The sequence below is a fragment of the Carcharodon carcharias genome, chromosome 14 (genome assembly GCF_017639515.1).
Source record: "Carcharodon carcharias isolate sCarCar2 chromosome 14, sCarCar2.pri, whole genome shotgun sequence".
In the NCBI taxonomy this organism is placed as follows: domain Eukaryota; kingdom Metazoa; phylum Chordata; class Chondrichthyes; order Lamniformes; family Lamnidae; genus Carcharodon; species Carcharodon carcharias.
In genome coordinates, this window is record NC_054480.1 from 135,182,010 (window position 1) to 135,208,293 (window position 26,284).

At 48.1% G+C, this 26,284-nt stretch overlaps 1 protein-coding gene across 1 annotated transcript in view; it reads right to left on the reverse strand.

The window, feature by feature from the left end:
• Positions 1–23,125, reverse strand: part of LOC121287626 (uncharacterized transmembrane protein DDB_G0289901-like) — a 180,474-nt gene extending 157,349 nt beyond the window's left edge. Inside the window, exon 1 of the mRNA XM_041205558.1 lies at positions 22,988–23,125. Coding sequence (XP_041061492.1) covers positions 22,988–23,125 — 138 coding nt within the window. The remainder of the gene's footprint in view (positions 1–22,987) is intronic.
• Between the last annotated feature and the right edge of the window lie 3,159 nt (positions 23,126–26,284).

Sequence of the window (26,284 nt, forward strand, 5' to 3'; positions counted from 1 at the left end):
CAAAACACAAAACCAGCACCCAACACACGCAAAACCAGCACCCAATGTACAAAAAACCAACATCCAACACACGAAAAACTAGTACCCAACACATGCAAAACCAGCACCCAACACATGCAAAACCAGCACCCAACACACGCAAAACCATCACCCAACACATGCAAAACCAGCACCCAACACGCACAAAACCAATAGAAAACACATGCAACAGCAGCACCCAACACACGCAAAACCAGCACCCAACACACGCAAAACCAGAATCCAATGTACACAAAACCAGCACCAAACACACAAAAAACTAGTACACAACACATGCAAAACCAGCACCCAACACATGCAAAACCAGCACCCAACAAACGCAAAACGAGCACCTAACAAACACAAAACCAGCACCCAACATACGCAAAACAAGCACCCGACATACGCAAAACCAGCACCCGACACATGCAAAACCAGCACCCAACGCATGCAAAACTAGGATCCAACAGACGCAAAACTAGCACCCGACCCATGCAAAACCAGTACCCGACATACGCAAAATCAGCACCCAATACACGCAAAACCAGTACACAACAAACGCAAAACGAGCACCCAACACACGCAAAACGACCACCTAACACACGCAAAACCAGCACCCAATACACGCAAAACCAGTACCCAACACACGCAAAACTAATACCCAACAAAGGCAAAACTAGCACCCGACACACGCAAAACCAATAGAAAACACATGCAACAGCAGCACCCAACACACGCAAAACCAGCACCCAACACACGCAAAACCAGCATCCAATGTACACAAAACCAGCACCCAACACACACAAAACTAGTACCCAACACATGCAAAACCAGCACCCAACACATGCAAAACCAGCACCCAACACCCGCAAAACCATCACCCAACACATGCAAAACCAGCACCCAACACGCGCAAAACCAATAGAAAACACATGCAACAGCAGCACCCAACACACGCAAAACCAGCACCCAAAACACGCAAAACCAGAATCCAATGTACACAAAACCAGCACCAAACACACACAAAACTAGTACCCAACACATGCAAAACCAGCACCCAACACATGCAAAACCAGCACCCAACACACGCAAAACGAGCACCTAACAAACACAAAACCAGCACCCAACACACGCAAAACCAGCACCCAATGTACAAAAAACCAACATCCAACACACGAAAAACTAGTACCCAACACATGCAAAACCAGCACCCAACACATGCAAAACCAGCACCCAACACATGCAAAACCATCACCCAACACATGCAAAACCAGCACCCAACACGCGCAAAACCAATAGAAAACACATGCAACAGCAGCACCCAACACACGCAAAACCAGCACCCAACACACGCAAAACCAGAATCCAATGTACACAAAACCAGCACCAAACACACAAAAAACTAGTACACAACACATGCAAAACCAGCACCCAACACATGCAAAACCAGCACCCAACACACGCAAAACGAGCACCTAACAAACACAAAACCAGCACCCAACATACGCAAAACAAGCACCTGACATACGCAAAACCAGCACCCGACACATGCAAAACCAGCACCCAACGCATGCAAAACTAGGACCCAACAGACGCAAAACTAGCACCCGACCCATGCAAAACCAGTACCCGACATACGCAAAACCAGCACCCGACACACGCAAAACCAGCACCCAACACACGCAAAACCAGCACCCAACACAGCAAAACCAGCACACAACACATGCAAAACCAGCACCCAATGTACAAAGAACCAACATCCAACACACGAAAAACTAACACCCAACACACGCAAAACCAGCACCCGGCAAATGCAAAACCAGCACCTAACACACGCAAAACTAGCACCCAACACATGCAAAACCAGCACCCAACACACGCAAAACCAGCACCCAACACATGCAAAATCAGCACCCAATGTACACAAAACCAACATCCAACACACGCAAAACCAGCACCCACCACCGTCTATACAAGAACCAACACCCGCAAAACCAGCACCCAACACACACAAAACCAGCACCCAACACACACAAAACCAGCACCCAACACACGCAAAACCAACACCAACACACGCAAACCAACACCCAACACACGCAAAACCAACACCCAACACATGCAAAACCAATGCCCAGCTCAAGCAAAACCAGCACCCAACACACGCAAAACCAGCACCCAATGTACACAAAAGCTGCACCCAACACACACAAAACCAGCATCCAACACACGCAAAACCATCACCCAACACATGCAAAACCAGCACCCAACACGCGCAAAACCAAAAGAAAACACATGCAACAGCAGCACCCAACACACGCAAAACCAGCACCCAAAACACGCAAAACCAACACCCAACACATGCAAAACCAATGCCCAGCTCAAGCAAAACCAGCACCCAACACACACAAAACCAACATCCAACACACGCAAAAACCAGCACCCAATACACACAAAATCAGCACCCAACCCCGCAAAACCAGCATCCAATGTACACAGAACTAACATTCAACACACGCAAAACCAGCACCCAACACCATCAACACAAGCACCAACAGTCGCAAAACCAGCACCCAAAACACGCAAAACCAGCACCCAATGTACACAAAACCAACATCCAACACACGCAAAACCAGCAACCACACTGTCAACACAAGCACCAACACCCGCAAAACCAGCACCCAACACATGCAAAACCAGCACCCAACAAACGCAAAACGAGCACCTAACAAACACAAAACCAGCACCCAACATACGCAAAACAAGCACCCGACATACGCAAAACTAGCACCCAACACATGCAAAACCAGCACCCAACACACGCAAAACCAGCACCCAACACATGCAAAATCAGCACCCAATGTACACAAAACCAACATCCAACACACGCAAAACCAGCACCCACCACCGTCTATACAAGAACCAACACCCGCAAAACCAGCACCCAACACACACAAAACCAGCACCCAACACACACAAAACCAGCACCCAACACACGCAAAACCAACACCCAACACACGCAAAACCAGCACCCAACACATGCAAAACCAATGCCCAGCTCAAGCAAAACCAGCACCCAACACACGCAAAACCAGCACCCAATGTACACAAAAGCTGCACCCAACACACACAAAACCAGCATCCAACACACGCAAAACCATCACCCAACACATGCAAAACCAGCACCCAACACATGAAAAACCAGCACCCAACACACGCAAAACGAGCACCTAACAAACACAAAACCAGCACCCAACACACGCAAAACCAGCACCCAATGTACAAAAAACCAACATCCAACACACGAAAAACTAGTACCCAACACATGCAAAACCAGCACCCAACACATGCAAAACCAGCACCCAACACACGCAAAACCATCACCCAACACATGCAAAACCAGCACCCAACACGCGCAAAACCAATAGAAAACACATGCAACAGCAGCACCCAACACACGCAAAACCAGCACCCAACACACGCAAAACCAGAATCCAATGTACACAAAACCAGCACCAAACACACAAAAAACTAGTACACAACACATGCAAAACCAGCACCCAACACATGCAAAACCAGCACCCAACAAACGCAAAACGAGCACCTAACAAACACAAAACCAGCACCCAACATACGCAAAACAAGCACCCGACATACGCAAAACCAGCACCCGACACATGCAAAACCAGCACCCAACGCATGCAAAACTAGGACCCAACAGACGCAAAACTAGCACCCGACCCATGCAAAACCAGTACCCGACATACGCAAAATCAGCACCCAATACACGCAAAACCAGTACACAACAAATGCAAAACGAGCACCCAACACACGCAAAACGACCACCTAACACACGCAAAACCAGCACCCAATACACGCAAAACCAGTACCCAACACACGCAAAACTAATACCCAACAAAGGCAAAACTAGCACCCGACACACGCAAAACCAATAGAAAACACATGCAACAGCAGCACCCAACACACGCAAAACCAGCACCCAACACACGCAAAACCAGCATCCAATGTACACAAAACCAGCACCCAACACACACAAAACTAGTACCCAACACATGCAAAACCAGCACCCAACACATGCAAAACCAGCACCCAACACACGCAAAACCATCACCCAACACATGCAAAACCAGCACCCAACACGCGCAAAACCAATAGAAAACACATGCAACAGCAGCACCCAACACACGCAAAACCAGCACCCAAAACACGCAAAACCAGAATCCAATGTACACAAAATCAGCACCAAACACACACAAAACTAGTACCCAACACTTGCAAAACCAGCACCCAACACATGCAAAACCAGCACCCAACACACGCAAAACGAGCACCTAACAAACACAAAACCAGCACCCAACACACGCAAAACCAGCACCCAATGTACACAAAACCTGCGCCCAACACACACAAAACCAACATCCAACACACACAAAACCAGCACCCAATACACACAAAATCAGCACCCAACACCTGCAAAACCAGCACCCAATGTACACATAACTAACATCCAACACACGCAAAACCAGCACCCAACACCGTCAATGCAAGCACCAACACCCGCAAAACCAGCTCCCTACACACGCAAAACCAGCACCCAATTTCCACAAAACCAACATCCAACACACGCAAAACCAGCACCCAACATCGTGAACACAAGCAGCAACAGCCGCAAAACCAGCACCAAAACACACGCAAAACCAGCACCCAACACCCTCAACACAAGCACCAACACCCGCAAAACCAGCACCCAACACACACAAGAGGAGCACCCAACACCCTCAACACAAGCACCAACAGCTGCAAAACCAGCACCCAACACACGCAAAATAAGCACCCAACACACGCAAAATCAGCACCCAATACACGCAAAACCAGCACCCAACACATGCAAAACCAGCACCCAATATACACAAAACTAACATCCAACACTCGCAAAACCAGCACCCAACACCATCAACACAAGCAACCAAACAGTCACAAAACCAAGCAACAACCACGCAAAACCAGCCACCCAATGATTACACAAAACCAACATCCAACACACGCAAAACCAGCAACCAACACTTTCAACACAAGCACCAACACCCGCAAAACCAGCACCCAACACACACAAAACCAGTACCCAACACATGGAAAATCAGGACCCAACACACGCAAAACAAGCACCCAACACACTCAAGACCAGCACCCAACACACGCAAAACCAATGCCCAGCACATGCAAAACCAGCACTCAACACACTCAAAACCAGCACCCAACACACGCAAAACCAGCACCCAACACACGCAAAACCAGCACCCAACACACGCAAAACCAGCACCCAACACACGCAAAACCAGCACCACAACACAAGCAAAACCAGCAACCCAACACACAAAACAAGCACCCAACACATGCAAAACCAGCACCCAACACAACGCAAAACAGCACCCAACACATGCAAAACCAGCACCCAACACCGTCAACACAAGCACCATCACCCACAAAACCAGCACCCGACAAATGCCAAACAGCACCCAACACACGCAAAACTAGCACCCAACACATGCAAAACCAGCACCCAACACACGCAAAACCAGCACCAATGTACACAAAACTAACATACAACACACGCAAAACCAGCACCCAACTACCATCAACACAAGCACCAAAACAGTCCGCAAAACCAGCACCCAACAACTGCAAAACCAGCACCCAATGTACACCCAAAACCAAACATCAACACACGCAAAAAACCAGCACCAACACTGTCAACCACAAGCACAAACACCCGAAAAACCAGCACCCCAACACACACAAAAACCAGTACCCAAAAAACACAAAGACCAGTACCAACACAACGAAAACCAGTACCACACACGCAAAACCAGCACCCAACACACGCAAAACCAGCACCCAATGTACACAAAACCAGCACCCAACACACACAAAACCAGCACCCAATACACACAAAACCAGCACCCAATACACGCAAAACCAACACCCACAAAACCAGCACCCAACACACGCAAAACCAGCACCCAACACACGCAAAACCAGCACCCAATGTACACAAAACTAACATCCAACACACGCAAAACCAGCACCCAACACCGTCAACGCAAGCACCAACACCCGCAAAACCAGCACCCTACACACGCAAAACCAGCACCCAATTTCCACAAAACCAACATCCAACACACGCAAAACCAGCACCCAACATCGTGAACACAAGCAGCAACAGCCGCAAAACCAGCACCAAAACACACGCAAAACCAGCACCCAACACCCTCAACACAAGCACCAACACCCGCAAAACCAGCACCCAACACACACAAGAGGAGCACCCAACACCCTCAACACAAGCACCAACAGCCGCAAAACCAGCACCCAACACACGCAAAATCAGCACCCAACACACGCAAAATCAGCACCCAATACACGCAAAACCAGTACACAACAAACGCAAAACGAGCTCCCAACACACGCAAAACGACCACCTAACACATGCAAAACCAGCACCCAATACACGCAAAACCAGTACCCAACACATGCAAAACCACACCCAACGCACGCAAAACTAATACCCAACAAATGCAAAACCAGCACCCAACACGTGCAAAACCAGTAGCCAACTCATGCAATACCAGCACCAAACACACGCAAAACCAGCACCCAACACACACAAAACCAGTACCCAACACACACAAAACCAGTACCCAACACACGGAAAACCAGTACCCAACACACGCAAAACCAGCACCCAACACACGCAAAACCAGCACCCAATGTACACAAAACCAGCACCCAACACACACAAAACCAGCACCCAACACAAGCAAAACCAGCACCCAATACACGCAAAACCAACACCCACAAAACCAGCACCCAACACACGCAAAACCAGCACCCAACACACGCAAAACCAGCACCCAATGTACACATAACTAACATCCAACACACGCAAAACCAGCACCCAACACCGTCAATGCAAGCACCAACACCCGCAAAACCAGCTCCCTACACACGCAAAACCAGCACCCAATTTCCACAAAACCAACATCCAACACACGCAAAACCAGCACCCAACATCGTGAACACAAGCAGCAACAGCCGCAAAACCAGCACCAAAACACACGCAAAACCAGCACCCAACACCCTCAACACAAGCACCAACACCCGCAAAACCAGCACCCAACACACACAAGAGGAGCACCCAACACCCTCAACACAAGCACCAACAGCCGCAAAACCAGCACCCAACACACGCAAAGTCAGCACCCAACACACGCAAAATCAGCACCCAATACACGCAAAACCAGTACACAACAAACGCAAAACGAGCACCCAACACACGCAAAACGACCACCTAACACATGCAAAACCAGCACCCAATACACGCAAAACCAGTACCCAACACATGCAAAACCACACCCAACGCACGCAAAACTAATACCCAACAAATGCAAAACCAGCACCCAACACGTGCAAAACCAGTAGCCAACTCATGCAATACCAGCACCAAACACACGCACAACCAGCACCAAACACACGCAAAACCAGCACCCAACACACGCAAAACCATCACCCAACAAACGCAAAACCAGCACCCAACACACGCAAAACCATCACCCAACACACGCAAAACTAATACCCAACAAACGCAAAACTAGCACCCAGCACACACAAAACCAATAGAAAACACATGCAACAGCAGCACCCAACACACGCAAAACCAGCACCCAACACACGCAAAACCAGCATCCAATGTACAAAAAACCAGCACCCAACACACACAAAACTAGTACCCAACACATGCAAAACCAGCACCCAACACACACAAAACCAGCAACCAACACACGCAAAACGAGCACCTAACACACGCAGAACCAGCACCCAACACACGCAAAACCAGCACCCAACACACGCAAAACCAGCACCCAACACACGCAAAACCAGCACCCGACACATGCAAAACCAGCACCCAATGCACGCAAAACTAGCACCCAACACACGCAAAACTAGCACCCGACCCATGCAAAACCAGCACCCGACACACGCAAAACCAGCACCCAAAACACGCAAAACCAGCACCCGACACACGCAAAACCAGCACCCAATACACGCAAAACCAGCACCCAACACATGCAAAACCAGCACCCAATGTACAAAAAACCAACATCCAACACCCGCAAAACCAGCACCCGACACATGCAAAACCAGCACCCAACACACGCAAAACTAGCACCCAACACACGCAAAACTAGCACCCAACACACGCAAAACCAGCACCCAACACACGCAAAACCAATGCCCAGCACACGCAAAACCAATGCCCAGCACACGCAAAACCAGCACCCAACACACACAAAACCAGCATCCAATGTACACAAAACCAGCACCCAACACACGCAAAACCAGCACCCAACACACGCAAAACCAGCACCCAACACACGCAAAACCATCACCCAATACCCGCAAAACCAGTACCCAATGCACACAAATGCAGCACCCAATGTACCCAAAACAAACATCCAACACATGCAAAACCAGCACCCAATGTGCACAAAACCAGCACCCAATGTACACAAAACCAATATCCAACACACGCAAATCCAGCACCCAATGTACACAAATCCAGCACCCAATGTACATAAAACCATCACCCAACACATGCAAAACCAGCACCCAACACACGCAAAACCAACATCCAACACAGACACACTCTTCAGGAATATATGATTAACCCCAGGGAAATGATTGTTACGTCGGTGGGCGAGCGCGATCAGCGCTGGGATTGGCCGGGGAATGGACCCCTGATTGCGATTTCACGCTGGGCTGGCCAATTAACCGCCCGGGCATGTAACCCGGGCTGAAACGCTGATCGCTGCCGGGGGTGAGGGCAGGAGGAGGGTGAGCGCTGAGGTCAGAGCGGGTGCTGCAGAGCATGGCAATGAAAGCTCCCTGAAGGCAGAGAGATGCCTCAGAGAGCTACAAACTTGACAACCAATAAATGAAGATTTTAAACTCAGGAAAGAAAACATCCACGGCTCACAACCAGTCACCTGAACACATACGCGATAAAAGTGCCGTCCACAAATTTTTATTTTTTGAATTTAATATTGGAAACCTCATCCTGCCCTCGGATGAGGTTTCATGAGAAATGTAAAGTCCGCCTGGCCGATTTGCCCGTCCACCAGCCCTAAGATTGGACAGACCATGAGAAATCAGAGACAATTGCAACTCTAATTGCACCAATTGGCCTCTTACTTGTCAACGGCTGGGCTCCTGACTTTTGTGTGCTCCCACCGACCGAAAGATCACGTGATTTTGCGTCCAATCGGTTCGGGCACTCGCACCCCCACCCGCAATCTGACCTCAATTTCCTGCTCCAGGGATGAAAGCCGAGGCTGGAAATCTGAAATATAAACCAAAGCTGTTGTAAATGCTTAGGTGTGGCAGCAACTGTGGAGTGAGAAACAGGGTTAATGCTTCAGGTCGTGACCTGAGTGACACTGCTTTGATTAAACCCAGGAGATAGATGATAGGGCATTAAAAAAAATAGTGCATTTCTTTTTAGTCTTCTTATGGTCATTTTGGTTATTAGTTGTGAAAACATCTGTCAAGGTTGTTTGACGATCAGAGATTATCCAATCAGATCGTGAAGATAGGAAGGGTGTGTCCTGATGGTAGTCATTGGGGAGGAGGTCACATGATGAAACCTCCAGGAATATGTCCAACCGGTGCTGGCAACACTTGCTGAAGTATTTATGAATTTTAAACGTCTTGAAACAGTGGCCTGAAGGGCGCCACTCGCCGACGTGTAAAACGACGCACGGTGAGTCCGGGTGTGTGTCCCGACATCACCGCGCGTCATTCAGGTCTTCAGTTCGGCGGGCGCGCACTGGAGTTGGCTGCGCCGAACTGTCAAAGGCCTATTAAGGCCGTTACTAATCTAATTAAGTCAGGGCTGCCCGTCCAACATTAAGGTTGGGGGGCCGGCGAAGAACCCAGGCGGCCTTTGCATTCATCATGACACCTCATCCACGGGCGGGAAGAGGTTTCATGAAGTGTTTATAAATTGAACAACATTTTTTTACTAAAATTCATTGACATGTCCCAGCTCATGCGACGCTGTCATATGAGGGGCCATGTCTGATTAATTTTTGTTTCTCTTTATTTTAATTCTTCATGACCGAAATAATCTCCCCGAGGCAGCTCTGTGCCTGAGGGAGATTTCTGCGCTCTCTCACGTGTATGCGCTGAAAGAGCGCAGGCCCCGACTCAGCCTCCTCCCCCTCGCCCGCACACACAGGGAGCGCTCAGCGCTTCCAGGCGCGCCTCACGCTGGACCGGCCTTAATTGGCCCGCCCATGTAAAATGGCGGCGTGCAGCTGATCACAGGCGGTGATTGACCACGCGCCCGCTTGTACCCACTCCCGGTCAGTCCCCCTGACGGGGAAAACATTCTCCCCAGTGACTTTAACAGGTCAGTTCACTAATGCATGCAGATGTGTACGTTTCGGCACATGATTAGGTTCCCATCTTTTCAGCGTCGTGCGTGCGGAGTATTCACTACAAAATGCGTTTCTGTCCATTTTATCTCAATGTGATGCACAATCAATTGATTGACCTTTTTACGTAGGCAAATATGGCAGCCATTTTGTACACAAGATTGCGCAACAGCAATGGGCTGGAGGAATGGAGCTAATCGATAGCTCTTTCGGAGAGCTTGCACAGGATGATGGACTGAATGGCCTCCTCCTGTGTTCTAGGATTCTGTGATTTTAGGACTATGGCACACTCTGTGAGATGAGACTACCTCCCACCTCGAACATTGCTTTGTCTCTATTTTCACTGTGGAGTGAGAGACAATTTTCGTAGCGGGTGTGACACAAGCAAACAAAACAAAATAACCATGGCTTGCAGTGATTTCCTGATGTCTGAACATCCTTGTTAACACTCCACTGAAGAAATGATTCTAGTTAACACGGCATTTTTCTTACACTCCAAAACATTTGGCAGCCAGATGTTTATTAAACCGCGTGCAGTTGTTGGTTGTGACACCACACACGGCAACAGATTTATCTGGATTAGTAAAATAACTCGGATTGCATTTCCTCACAAAACATCAACATGATTTTATTTTTCTCTTCAAAATTCTCCCTTCGTTGGTGACAGCTCAGCCGGCAGCCACTTTTGCCTGAGCCAGAAAGGTTTGGGTTCAAGCCCCACCCCAAGAGACTTGAGCACAATATCTAGGCTGACACTTCTGTGCAGTACTGAGGGAGTGCTGCACTGTGGAGGTGCTGTCTTTCAGTTGAGTTGTTAATTTGAGGCCGCTCGAGCGCACATAAATGATCCCCTGGTAGTGTTTTGAAGAAGAGCAAAGGAGTTCTCCTCTCCCAGCCAATATTTATCCCTCAAACAATGTTTCAGCTGATCTAACCTCAACAGCTTTTCAGGATAGAGAGTTCCCTTCCCAATATCACCCCTAGGTTTCCTGACATCACCCCTGAATGGCTTAACTCTAACTTTCAGGTTATGCCTCTACATTCTCCCACCAAAGGAAATAGTTTCTCTCCAATTACCTGATCAACTCAACTCTTTTAGTTAAATCAATTAGGTCACCCCTTAATATTCTACATTAAAGGGCTGACAAACCTAACCTATGTAACCTGTCTTTATCATTTAAGCCTTTTAGCCCTTCTGAGTTCTCCAGTCACTTCCTTGGGTTGAGGTCAGCTAACTCAATACAGACAAGGGGCAGAATCTTCGGCTTGGTGAGTGGGGGTGGAGCCCGCTGACCGAGGGGTAAAATGAGGTGCAGTGAGGTCAAGCATGCATCCTGATGTCACTGCGCGTCATTCAGGTTTTCAGTTCGGCTGTGCGCCCACCGACCTGAATAAAGCCCAGGAAGGCCAGTTTAACTATCAATTAAAACAATAAACAGAGCCGCCTGTCCAACCTTAAGGTGCGGGGGGGGTGCAGGCGAAGATCCCAGGGGGGCTTCACATTTTACATGGAACCTCATCCACGGGCGGGATGAGGTTTGATGAAGGTTTTTAAAGGTTTGAAAAAAGTTTTTAAAATAAAATTCATGGACATGTCCCAGCTCATGTGACAGTTTCACAAGAGGGGACATGTCCTTAAAAAATTTTTTTTCCTTCATTAAAATTTTACAGACTTAAACTAATCTCCCAGAGGCAGCTCTGTGCCCCAGGGAGATTTCTGTGTTCTTTCATGCGCATGTAACCACCCCCCTATCCCCTGCCCGGGTGCGCGTCACGCTGGGCAGGCCTTAATTGACCCGCCTACGTAAAATGGTGGCGCCCAGTTGATCAGGGGTGGGCGGTGATTGGCTGCTCGCATGCCCGTGAGCCCCCCCACCCCCACCTCCCGATGGGGAGAAAATTCTCCCCCAGGGATGGAACAGGAGACTTCTTTGCTTGATATGGCTCATTACCATTTAGCCACTTTAGTGGGTGGGGAGTTGTTGGTTCCAGTGCCCTTGGTTTGCTGGCACTCAATGACACGGGTTGCGTCTTGTTTCGAGGTGACCAAGTCAGTACAGAAGCAGAACATCAGGAGATCACGGGCCTGAATTTTTCAGTTGCCGGGCAGGCTCAGCCCTGACCACCGCTGTGATCGGCTCTGCGCCGCCATTTTACGCAAGCAGGCCAATTAAGGTCCGCCCAGCGTAAGGCGTGAGCCGTAGTGTCCAGCGTTACCTGTGCGGGCGGGGAGAGGAGGGAGAGTCGGGGCCAGCGCTCTGTCCTTCAACCTCCCTGAGGCGTGGAGCTGCCTCAGGGAGGTTGAAGTGCTTTTGAAATAAATAAGTAAATGGTTTGAAAATTTAATTAACCATGTCCCCTCATGCGATTGTGTCACATGAGTTGGGACTTTTTTTATGTTTCAGGCAAGATTTTTAGTTAAGTGGTAAAAACTTTAGGAAACCTCATCCCTCTTGTGGATGAGGTTTCGTAAAAAAACGTGAAGGCCGCTTGGCCTTTTCGCCACCTTAAAGTTGGACGGGCAATGTACACAATTACATTAATTAATTCGTTAATGGCTTTAATAGGCCTATCAGTTATCAGCGGGCGCGCAGCCGACTCTGGCGTGTGCTGGCTAAACGAAACATTGCGAAACAGTGCAATGACATCAGGACGCACGCCTGACATCATCACTCGTCACTTTAACTGCCAGCGTGTCGGGCCCGCTCCCAAACATCGACTGAAAAATTCAGGCCATGCTTTTTATTTACAAACTGAACGCAGCAGCTACACTTGTGTGCTCACAACTCAAAACTCTGTCTTCACTCTTCAGTGTCTAAGCCAGGACTTTCTCAGAGGTAGCCCGCACTACTCAGCTATTGGGTATTAAGATCATATGACCTTGCATTACAACACTTGTCTTAAAGGTGAATTACATATCAGATTACTACAGGAGTTTGTCAAACATCCTCGCACCTCGATAAAGCACTGAATGGTGCAAAAACAGAAAATACTGGAAAAACTCAGCAGGTCTGGCTGCATCTATGGAGAGAAAAACAAAGTTAGTGTTCTGAGTCCATATGACACTGAATATTGCTGTGATCCCAGCTGATGTTACTACTGGACAAGCCAAGTCCCAGAGTGGAACCCGGCTTGATAGATCCTAATTTTTATTCTTTGTTTAGAAATGTGGAGAATGGCTACTGAACAGAGTCACAAGAGTCAGCTGATGAACTTATAACAAAAGAATAAAGCATTTATTAAACAAGAAAAAATGAACTATATTATAATATTCCTTCACCCACAACCATACCTTTACAGACGTATACAAATTTGTAAGGATAACAAGTTGCAAAAGCTATTTTATACTCTAATGTTCACAGTAAGTGCACAGTCCATGTAAACCAATTGGTGACCTGTGGTCAAACACACCACATTCTGAAATCAAGTGACAGATGCCACCCCAGGCAGATGCTATGGATAACTCATCAACTCCCCCCAGATGCTTGTCACATGGTGAGTCAACCTGTCTCACTGAAGTCTATCATTCACACAAGGGTTTCCAATCTTCACTCTCAAACAATTCACTTTGGAATCTTCTCTCAAACCAATGCTTTCTCTCAGATACCTTCTGCAAGGGTCCACCTCCAGGGTTTTGAACTCTTCTTCTGATGTTCCTCTCCCCGGATCACCATGTGCATTCAAGCCTTTTTCCCTACACACTCTCTCTCTCTCTGACTCAGCTATGCCAGCAGAACACCACTGCTTCATATGCCCATAGTAAAGAGTTACATACCTTCAGCTGGCTTCTCCCAACATGAAATTGTTTTAAATCTGCATCCTGCAGCTTTCTCCATTTAAGCTTGGAGCCTTCTTCTCTGCTCCTTACTTTCACTTCCACAAGATAGAACCTCTTTCAGACTCTTGTTCTTCCTCTGACTAGAAAGTCTTCTTAGGACTCTTCCTTTCTGTCCCATTCCTTGGCTTTGAGACTTCAATTCTTTTGGGAAATCTACTCTCTCTGCAGTTCCCTCTTCCAGTAGACTGCTGACAACTTGATATCTCCTTTGAGATTCAGGACTGACTTGAAATTCACTGTTATTTTAACTTCAGAGCAACTCATCTAAGATTCTTCAAATTACTTCCCTCAGCAGTCTGCTAGAATGTCAGCTGGAGAGAGACTTAAACTGTTCCCTTCAACTTACAGCATAATGACCAATTGAACTCAAATTGCTTTTTGTATGTGTGCGTGTAGCTCCCTCTCTGAACCCCTGTTGCTAGGCAACAGCATAGTTTTTTTTCTACTCTTGTTTGCTTTAACTCTTCTTCCAAAGTCATAAAAATCTCATTAGAAATGAAGGTATACAGAGCTTTATACCTGCTGCCTCCACTCAAAAATGAAACTAGATCCCAGGTTTCACCTTTTAATCCACAAGTAGAAAAAACTATAAGTTAAACTTATACTTAAAGATATACTTTATTCCTAACACACACAAACACAAATATAACTTACTTAAACTATCTTAACCTAACAACGTTATAACTCACTGCTTATGCACTGAGTAAACAAGGGATCTAGAGCCTTAACATAGGTTTATTCACAAACCCCAAGAACATAGGTACAAACTCCCTTTTTCTCCCCGCCTCCTATAAGTAGAAACCAGTTCTTATGTATACATAAGAATAATGCCCCAACCTTGCCCCAATTAGTAACAGCTGCTCTCACTTACAACGAGAACATGTACTTCATTGTGACAGGTTTGCAACATTAACACTGAGTTGCCCAAAAAATTGCTTGAAAGGATATTCTGCAAAAATCATTAGTGTCAACGTGATATTTCAAATGTATTTCAAAGTCACTTTGCGTGCCTCAATATTTAGGAAGAAACCCTTTGATCTCTACTTGATATTCCGTTTTTTTATGCAATAAGACTCTTTCTCTGTACTAAGCTGCTGCTGTCACTGCTCTCCAAAAGACCAGAAAAAGACATCCAAAGTTTAAGTCATCACTGCACTGGGAACTGGATGGATTCTGCTGCTCTCAATTTCTAACCTTTAGCAGCTATTTAAAGATGTCTTTAGTCTTTCTTTTGGGTCTGGATTTGAATCAGATGTGATCCAGTTCTGAGGTTGACAGGGAGGTGGAATTTAAAGCATGATGTGGATGTATGTTTGATATACCATTGCAATGATATAATGGATGCTTCACTAATGCTCTAGCAATAACAAAAACACCCTCTCCAGCAAAACCATCCCAAAAAATACCTGTAGAGTCAGCAACAAATGAGCAATGGCTTATTCAATAGGTTTGTCTGAAACTGTTGTATAAGATATTGTATTCAACCAGCCCGTGCTTGCAAAACTTCTAACGTTAAATGTGATTCTGCGATTGACAGCACCTACTGAACAATACCGAGTCTTCTAAGAATTGCGCTAACACAAATAATTTAAGATTATCAGTTGGGCTCCCAATGTAGCTCACTTACAGTTGTTGTATATATTCAAATCTCGGGACCTGTCCTCTGCAAGCAAAAGAAATATGCCAAGGCATTGCATCTTTTTTGAGTTAAATAGAAGTTGGGAGGCAATGGTTTCCTATTCTGGCACATTCGCCATGGCAACACCTCAACCAATCAGAATTGACTTGCCAACCAATCAGCATGCTTTTCTCATGCAATACAAGTTGTTGCTCCCTTTGAAATTTGGCATTCCTGCATCAGTCCTGATGAGCGCAAGGCGAAAATCTTCGACAGAATGTCTCTTTTTTCAGCAATACTCAAATTCTGTATGATCAAGGGCCTGTTGTATAAATAGTACAGGATAGCTGTAGAATATTCAGAGAAGATTTGCATTTAAATAACACTTCTAAAGAAAAAATATGATAGAGTAAATAAGGAGAAACTGTTTGCAATGGCAGTGAAGTCCGTAACCAGGGGACACAAACATAAGGTAATTAGCATAAGAACCAGAGGGGAGATGAGCTTTTTTTTACACAGTGGTTTGTTCTGATCTGGGACCATTGTCTGGAAGCAGCAAAAATAGTCTATTTCAAAAGGGAATTGAATAAATGCCTGAAAAGAAAAACAAAATATTGCAGGGCTATGGTGAATGAGTGGGAGAGTGGGATTAATTGGATATCTCCCTTAAAGAGATGACACAGACATTATGAACCAAATGGCCTCCTGTGCTGAATCATTCTACGGGCAGAATTTTACATTAGGCGTGGGGGCGCGTGTCCGACACGCTGGAACGCAAAATGACGCGCGATGATGTCGGGCGTGTGTCCCGACGTCATCGGGAACTCGCGTGAAATTTCATTTGGCAGGGTGTGCGCCCGAGTCAGCTGCTCGCCTGCCAATAATCGAAGGGCCTATTAAGTCCATTAACCAGGTAAGTAAGTTGAATTAAGTCAAAGCAGCCTTAACGTTTTTTTAAAGAAAGCTCATCCACGAGCGGCATGAGGTTTCCTAAAGCTAATACTGATGAAATAAAAACTTGATTTTGAAAATAAAGACATGTCCCACCTCATAGTCACATGAGGGGACATGTTTCATTACATTTTTACTGCCCTTATATATTTTTTTAAAAAGCGCTCCAATCTCCCTCAGGCAGCTCTGTGCTCTCAAGGAGATTGAAGCGCTCTTTCGCATGCATGGGTGGAAGAGCGCTGGACCCTACTATCCCTCCTCCCCCCGCCCACACAGGTAGCATTCAGTGCTACCGCTCATGATCCACGCAGGGCGGACCTTAATTGGCCCACCGGTGTGAAATTGCGGTGCCGAGCCGATCGCGGGCGGTGTTTGGCTCTGCGACTGCTCCTGCCCTCTCCCGCCGAGCCTGCCCGACGACGGGAAAACTCTGGCCAATGGTTCATACATCCTGAGGAAAGGACAAGGCTTGGCTGGAAAGCTTCCTTTCCAAAGACCAATGGCCTCACCTGTGAATGTTCCCACAAGTTGAATTTTTTTTTACTCATTCACGGGATGTGGGTGTCGCTGGCTGGGCCAGCATTTATTGCCCATCCCTAGTTACCCTTGAGAAGGTGGTGGTGAGCTGCCTTGTTGAACTGCTGCAGTCCATGTGGTGTAGGTATACCCACAGTGCTGTTAGGAAGGGAATTCCAGGGATTTTGAACCAGCGACAGTGAAGTAACAGCGATATGTTTCCAAGTCAGGGTGGTGAGTGGCTTGGAGGGGAACTTCCAGGTGATGGTGTTCCCATGTATCTGCTGCCCTTGCCCTTCTAGGTGGTAGTGGTCATGGGTTTAGAAGGTGCTGTCTAAGGGTCCTTGGTGAATTCCTGCAGTGCATCTTGTAGATGGTACACACTGCGGCTACTGTGAGTCAGTGGTGGAGGGAGTGAATGTTTGTGGATGTGGTGCCAATCAAGTGAGCTGCTTTGTCCTGGATGGTGTCCAGCTTCTTCAGTGTTGTAGGAGCTGCATTCATCCAGGCAAGTGAGGAGTATTCCATCACATTCCTGAATTGTGCCTTGTACATGGTGGACAGGCTTTGGGGAGTCAGAAGGTGAGTTACTTGTCGCAGGATTCCTAGCCTCCGGCTTACTCTTGTAGCCATAGTATTTATATGGCTAGTTCAGTTCAGTTTCTGGTCAATGTTAACCCCCAGGATGTTGATAGTGGGGGATTCAGTGTTGGTAATGCCATTGAGCATCAAAGGGCAATGGCTAGATTCTCTCTTGTTGGAGATGGTCATTGCCTGACACTCGTGTGGCACAAATGTTACTTGCCACTTGTCAGCCCAAGCCTGGATATTGTCCAGGTCTTGCTGCATTTAGACATGGACTGTTTCAGTACCTGAGGAGTCGTGAATGGTACAGAACATTGTGCAATCATCAACGAACATCCCCACTTCTGACCTTATGATGGAAGGAAGGTCATTGATGAAGCAGCTGAAGATGGTTGGGTCTAGGACACTACCCTGAGGAACTCCTGCTGTGATTTCCTGGGGCTGAGATGACTGACCCCCAACAACCATAACCATCTTCCTTTGTGCTAGGTATGACCCCAACCAGTGCAGAGTTTTCCCCCTGATTCCCATTGACTCCAGATTTGCTAGGGCTCCTTGATGCCACACTCGGTCAAATGCTGCCTTGATGTCAAGGGAAGTCACTCTCACCTCACCTCGGGAGTTCAGCTCTTTTGTCCATGTTTGAACCAAGGCTGTAATGAGGTCAGGAGCTGAGTGGCCCTGTTGGAACCCAAAATGGGCATCAGTGAGCAGGTTATTGCTAAGCAAGTGCCGCTTGGCAGCACTGTTGATGACTCCTTCCATTACTTTACTGATGATGGAGAGTAGACTGATGGGGAGGTAATTGGCTGGGTTGGATTTGTTCTGCTTTTTGTGTACAGGACATACCTGGGCAATTTTCCACATAGCAGGATAGATGCCAGTGTTGTAGCTGTACTGGAACAGCTTGGTTAGGGGCGTGGCAAGTTCTGGAGCATTGTTGCGAATGCCTCAGCCTTATCTTTTGTACTGATGTGCTGGGCTCCTCCATCATTGAGAATGGGGATATTTGTGGAGCCACCTCCTCCAGTGAGTTGTTTAATTGTCCACCACCAATCACGACTGGATGTGGCAGGACTGCAGAGCTTAGATCTGATCTGTTAGTTATGGGATCGTTTATCTCTGTCTATCACTTGCTGCTTATGCTGTTTGGCATGCAAAAAGTCCTGTGTTGTAGCTTCACCAGGTTGACACTTAACTTTTAGGTATGCCTGGTGCTGCTCCTGGCATGCCTTCCTGCACTCTTCATTGAACCAGGGTTGATCCCCTAGCTTGATGGTAATGGTAGAGTGGGGGATATGCCAGGCCATGAGGTTATAGATTGTGTTTGAGTACAATTCTGCTGCTGCTGATGGCCCACAGTGCCTCATGGATGCCCTGTCTTGAGTTGCCAGATCTGTTCAAAATCTATCCCATTTAGCACGGCAGTAGTGCCACACAACACGATAGAGGGCATCCTCTAAGTGAAGGCGGCACTTTGTCTCCACAATGACTGTGCGGTGGTCACTCCCACCGATACTGACATGGACAGATGCATCTGCAGCAGGCAGGTTGGTGAGGATGAGGTCAAGTATGTTTTTGCCTCTTTTGTTCCCTCACCACCTGCCGCAGACCCAGTCTAGCAGCTATGTCATTTAGGACTCGGCCAGCTCGGTCAGTAGTGGTGCTACTGAGCCACTCTTGGTGATGGACATTGAAGTTCCCCACCCAGAGTACATCCCGCGCCCTTGCCACTCTCAGTGCTTCCTCCAAGTGATGTTCAACATGGAGGAGCACTCATTCACCAGTTGAGGGAGGGCGGTGTATGGTCTGTTTTTTAAAAAATTATTCTTTCATGGGATGTGGGCATTGCTGCCCATCCTTAAATGCCCTTGAGAAGGTGGTGGTGAGCCACTTCTTGAACTGCTGCAGTCCATGTGGTGTAGATGCACCCACAGTGTTGTTAGGGACGGAGTCCCAGGATTTTGACCCAGCAACAGTGAAGGAGCTCAAGATAGTTCCAGGTCAGGATGGTGTGCGGCTTGGAGGAGAACCTGCAGGTGGCGGTGTTCCCATGCACCTGCTGATCTTGTTCTTCTGGATGGTAGAAGTCGCAGGTTTGGAAGGTGCAGTCGAGGAAGAGTTGCTGAGTTCCTGCAGTGCATCTTGTAGATGGTGCGCACTGCTGCTGCATCGGTGGTAGAGGGAGCGGATGTTGAAGGTGGTGGATGGGGTACAAAGCGAGCTGCTTTGTCCTGGATGGTGCCAAACTTCTTGAGCGTTGTTGGAGCTGCAGCCATGTATAAGTATAGAGTACTTTCCAGCACATTCCTGACTTGTGCCTTGTAAACGGTGGACAAGCTTTGAGTGAGGTGATGAATTACTCGCTGCAGAATTTCCTGGGGTAAACCGTATCTGCGGGCAGGTGGAATTAGGGCCTGTGAAATTATCGTTCAGCACGACAGTAATTAAAAATACAGCCATTAATGTTTGAGAATTGGACAAGCAGACATCTGGAAATCAATGAGCTTCCTTCCTTCCATTTGAAGCTCAATCAAAGCATTACCCATACCTTCCGCAACTGGAATCAGTTGCTGTATGCTCATTGTTGTAGCTTCCTCCGTTTGCTGGCATTTCTTTGGAAAGCATCACCATTCTGTGAGATGTGAATCCCAAGACATCTTCTAAAGATAAACTGTGATTTATTTTCACAACGCTTCCCCATTCATAATTTTTCCATTGTTCTTTGTTCTTTCAGAGTTAACCTGAGAAATGCCTCACATACCGACATCAAATTTTGTGTATCTCCTTTCAGAATGCCCAATCTGGTCGGTGCCAGCCCAGTCTTTGTGCAGTAAATTTCCTAGTCGCCAGCCAACTTGAGCCTGAATACAAGGGGCTTGTTTTTGTTTAACCCTTTAAAAAAACTCAATGGTCTTTGTCTTTTAAACACAGAGCATCCCTTACAAATTAAAAAGCCCTTTATTTACAAAATGGAGACGATTGGCAATGAAGTGTCTTGATCGAATGAGGCACCACAATTTGTTAGCTTTGTTCTAATAACAGGCTATATTTTAAAGGTTTGCCACACATCTTCTACAACACAAGCTTGTCATAGCAACAAATATGGCTGCACCGGAGTGAAGTTACATCACCAGGACGTAGTGAGCTGAGGGAGAGTGGGTTCATAGAAGTTTGACTTGTTGATGACAATCAGAACCATGAAATCCAAAGATGAAAGCTCATGTCCTGCCCCATCCTGCATGAATGAAGAACAGCTTATTGTGGAACTGTATAGCTATGTAGTGCCACACTTGTACAGGTGCTTGTGATTGTGTAAGACTCATCTTTCTTGTATTGACAATTTCAAGTGAAATTTACCTTTTCGTCCTCTCCCCATCTCATTGATTATTCACTCATGGGGGGGTCACGCCGTTTTGCTGGGGGGGCGGCCTCCAATTTTCCCATCACACCGTCACCTCACCGCTTCCTCATGTTTAAACTGCAGCCGCGTGCACACTCATCAGCCCAGGCTGCTGCACTGAAGACATGCCCCTGATAGGCAAGAAGACTGTAGGCCCCACCCCCCCGAATCAGTGATGCGTCCCTGGAACACCTTTTGGATGCAATGGAGGCCTGCCAGGATGCCCTCTAATCCCACTCTGGCTGCGGGAGGGGCAGCAACATCACCAATCCGGCTTGGGAGGCGGTGGCAGCGGTGGTCAATGCCAACACTGCCCACAAGTTACCCCGTGCAGAAAGAGGTGGAATGATCTAATCCATGCCACCATCTCATCACTCTAAACTCACACACTCACATGTCCACCACACATTCACTAGCATCTCACTCATTGCCAGCTCAAGGGACATCACCACTCACTCTCTCACACACACTCTCGCATCTCCATCTGGCCTCATCTCCTCTGGAGATCGCATCCCATCCGTGGCTCCACTCAACACACGCAAACATGCACGCCTGTCATCTTTCTCATTTGGCCGGGCATGCTCCTTGCGCACACTCTCTCCATCTGTCTTTATGCAGGACAAGGTTGTGCACAATAAAAGGATCCCAGACTGGGGGTGGAGTGCCAGACATCAAGGCCCTCACTCCCTTCAAAGACTGCACGATAGAGCTGGCTGGGGAGGGCGTGGACCGTTCCTAAGGCGATGGTGAGATTGATGCCAAGTATCCAAATGAGGATCCTGCACCAGATCATCCCTCTGGCAACTCAACTGCGAGTCCACTGTTCTGTGTACCATGGCAGCCAAGCGCTAATAATCTCCACTTTCCCTTATAGGCACATCTGTCACGTAGCCCTCAGGCAACCTTGGCCTTGACTCCACTGCCAACAGCACCTCAGATGAGGACCCTGAGGACAGCACCCTTGAAGACCCATCACGGCGCTCACCCACTCCATCCACCAGCACAGTGACACACACTTTGGTGGGACCTACACGTGCAGGAAGCTCGGGTTCACCATCTGGTGAGCACAGCACACAATCTATTCCACAGCAGGATGAGGCAGGGACACCCGAGATTGCCGACACTTGGAGGACTGCTGGAAGCAAGGGCTCTGCTGAGTCTGAGTCAGATGATGAGCCTCTGGACTCAGCCCTCAGTCAGTTGCTGGAGCTGCAAAGACAATCACGGGAACAGCAGGAAGGGATGACAGCTGCACTCCTAGATTGCAAGGCCACAAGGTGGAGACCATCCGTCTTCAATCCGAGGTGATCGCCGAGGTCAACACTGGCAGGATGGCGGCTGCCATGGAGACCTTGGTCCAGGACATCAGTCCTGCAGTGCTGCGTGGGCTGAACTCCATCATTGACTCTATAGTTGGCCTCCAACAGCGTTAGCGCGAGAGGGGTACAGAGAGGTTGATCTCACTCCAGCTACCCCTTCTCCTCAAGTGGGTCATCGGCAACCCATAGGGCGGAGGACCAGCAGCTCAACACTCCGGGACCACCCACCCAGGTGACTCTGGGAATGTCCGGCCGATCCACCATCATCATCTGCAGGGATGACGAGTGCTGTCTGTAGACCCTGGGCAATGCCTGGGCCCAGCTCCGGCCTGCAATGGGTCTCTGTGGTTCTTCAGCGGCATACATGGGAGCTCTAGCCACCCCTTCTTCTTGAGGGCACTGCTCCTCCCTCTGCCCACGCAGGCACTTCAGTCGCTCTCCTTCGTCTCTGCTCCCTGTAAAGCATGAGGCTCACAGCTAGGTCACCAGGCTCCATGCTCCTGATGTACTCCTCCTGCAGGATGAAAGAGAGAGATGTGTGGGTTAGCATTGGTCTCCCAGGGATCTCTCATGCTTACGGGTGTGGCTCTGGCTCCATCTCAGGTCCCCTTAATGCATGCCGGAGAGCGTTGGCCGCCACTTGGATGGCCAGAGTTTAGTGCGCTGCATGGCTGCCTGAGACCCCACCCACCTCCGCTCCACTCCACCTGACCGATTGGTAGCAGCTTTGCCCATTGTAGAGCATGCTGTGCTCTCAGCTCAGGAACAGACATTCTCCTAACCCGCACTGCAAACCTGCGCTGTTAGCTTGAACCATGGGGGAGACAGGTCCAAACCTGAATGAAGAAATTGAAGGCGCTGTGAGTGCCTCCACCAGTGTCTGCTCCATGGCCGGCATTCGCAAGGAGATTGTACAACTTGCCCAGTCGTCCAATTGTTCTGCAGCCCCCTAAAACACTCACTAGCTTGCACTGTGTGCCTGAGGGGTGAAAAGTTTAGGAGCACTTGGTGGCACTTTCATGCCTTTGTGTTGCTTGAGTGGGCAGAAAAGCTAGAGTCCCGAATCTATGTGGCTGCGCTTGAGCTGTCTCAGCTGCAGAGGAATGGTCACTTTATACAAGGTTTCCCGCTTCCCTCGCCCAACCTCCCATGTTGCACTATCATCAGCCTTGACCAACACCCCCCCACCCAACTAACTCACCCCAGCTGGAGTGCAGCCCTGGCCTCGGCACTGCACTGGCAGCCAGCGGGAAAAAGCAATTTGTCTCTGCCCTTGCCTGAATGTATGGCGCCTCTTCCTTGAAGTCAAATGGGCATCACTCTCAAGCACTGCGCAATGTTAGTGTGCACTCACCTCCGGGTACCCCTTGAAGGTCAGCTCGCCAGGTGCATGCCCTTTAAATGCTATTGTGAATCACATCGTTCTGAAGTTTCGCTGATATGGGAGCTATTTGGACGTGGGGGGGATGATTCCGATGGGCAGGCAGGGTGATATGCAAATGCATTGAAATTACGTTCCCAACATTGGGATTACAAAAAAGGCCACTGAAGGGCGGAGTGGACGATAGCTAACTGCGTTGACGGGCGGAGTGGACAATGGCTAACTTCATTGATGGGGGGTGGAGTAGACAATGGCTAACTGCATTGACGGGTGGAGTGGACGATGGTTAACTGCATTGACGGGCGGAGTAGACAATGGCTAACTGCATTGACGGGTGGAGTGGACGATGGCTGACTGCATTGACGGGCGGAGTGGACGATAGCTAACTGCATTGATGGGCAGAGTGGACGATGGCTAACTGCATTGACGGGCAGAGTGGACGATAGCTAACTGCATTGACGGGCGGAGTGGACAATGGCTAACTGCATTGACGGGAGGAGTGGATGATAGCTAACTGCACTGACGGGTGGAGTGGACAATAGCTAACTGCATTGACGGGCGGAGTGGACGATGGCTAACTGCATTGATGGGCGGAGTGGACGATGGCTAACTCATTGACGGGCGGAGTGGACGATAGCTAACTGCATTGACGGGCAGAGTGGACGATGGCTAATTGCATTGACGGGCAGAGTGGACGATGGCTAACTGCATTGATGGGCAGAGTGGACGATGGCTAACTGCATTGACGGGCAGAGTGGACGATAGCTAACTGCATTGACAGGCAGAGTGGACGATAGCTAACTGCATTGACAGGCGGAGTGGACGATGGCTAACTGCATTGACGGGAGGAGTGGACAATGGCTAACTGCATTGACGGGCGGAGTGGACGATAACTAACTGAATTGATGGGTGGAGTGGACAATGGCTAACTGCATTGACGGGAGGAGTAGACGATAACTAATTGCATTGACGGGCGGAGTGGACAATGGCTAACTGCATTGACGGGAGGAGTGGACAATAGCTAACTGCATTGACGGGCGGAGTGGACGATGGCTAACTGCATTGATGGGTGGAGTGGACGATGGCTAACTGGTTTCATGATGACGTATAACTGATTTTTGGCCTTTCCGCCATATTGTCCCCCCCCCACTCGCCATGATGCCCGCTGCCATCAGGGGTGGAAAATTCTGCCCATAGTTTTTCTGTATCTAGCCTAGCGAATTATTTTAAGGTTCGAAACACCTTGATCACCTTGCCTCTCAATCTTTTATACTCAAGGGAAGACAAGCCAAGTTTATGTGTCCTCTCCGCCTAACTTAATTGGTGTAATTCCGTGGGTCGATGCTGCAACCGCTCCAAAGCTTTTCCAGAAGTGAGGATGTACCCAAATCTGTACTCTGGATGGGGCCTGACCCGACCTTGGTATAACCAAAGAGTAACTTCCTCCCCTTTTGTAATGACCTGGACAGGTTTCAAGAAGAAACAGATAAACTTTATTACAGAGCGCTTTTCAGATGCTACTTGCTTGAATCAGGTCCATGGCCTGAAAACCCCACCTCCTGGATTACCCGTGCTTAGGGTTCATTGATCAGTGCCTCTAAGAACAATCATGTGGCCCCGATTTATAGTAGGAGAGGATATACCTTCAGTTACTACTTTTCCTCCTTCTTTAGTTTTTTTTTACAGTTTCTATTCACAGGGGAAATTTGAATATCCAACAACATATAGATATATACAATGCAGGCGATTAAAGATTAAGTCTCTGAGATGCTTTCCTTATTTGGTTAGAACGGCATAGCTCTACCACTTGAGGTTCTTCCACAGGATCGACATGATTATGAACTGCAGCACCAGATACACCATTAGAAAGTGGCAGTTCAGGGTCTGACAACTCCTCAGAGACATTGGGCATGTCTATTTTAGGTCGATCTGTCACCTCAGGGATTGATGGTTCGATGTTAATCACAGGCCGAATAGCTGGTTGTAGGAATATTTCTCTATTCCAAAGATGTCCATATGTTTTCGGACAATTCTGTCTTCAACTTCCACCTGGAAGGACAAGAGACCAGTTTCTGAGACAATTGTTCCAGGAACCCAACAAGGTCCACTTCCAAAATTCCGCATGAAAACTGTGTCTCCTACTG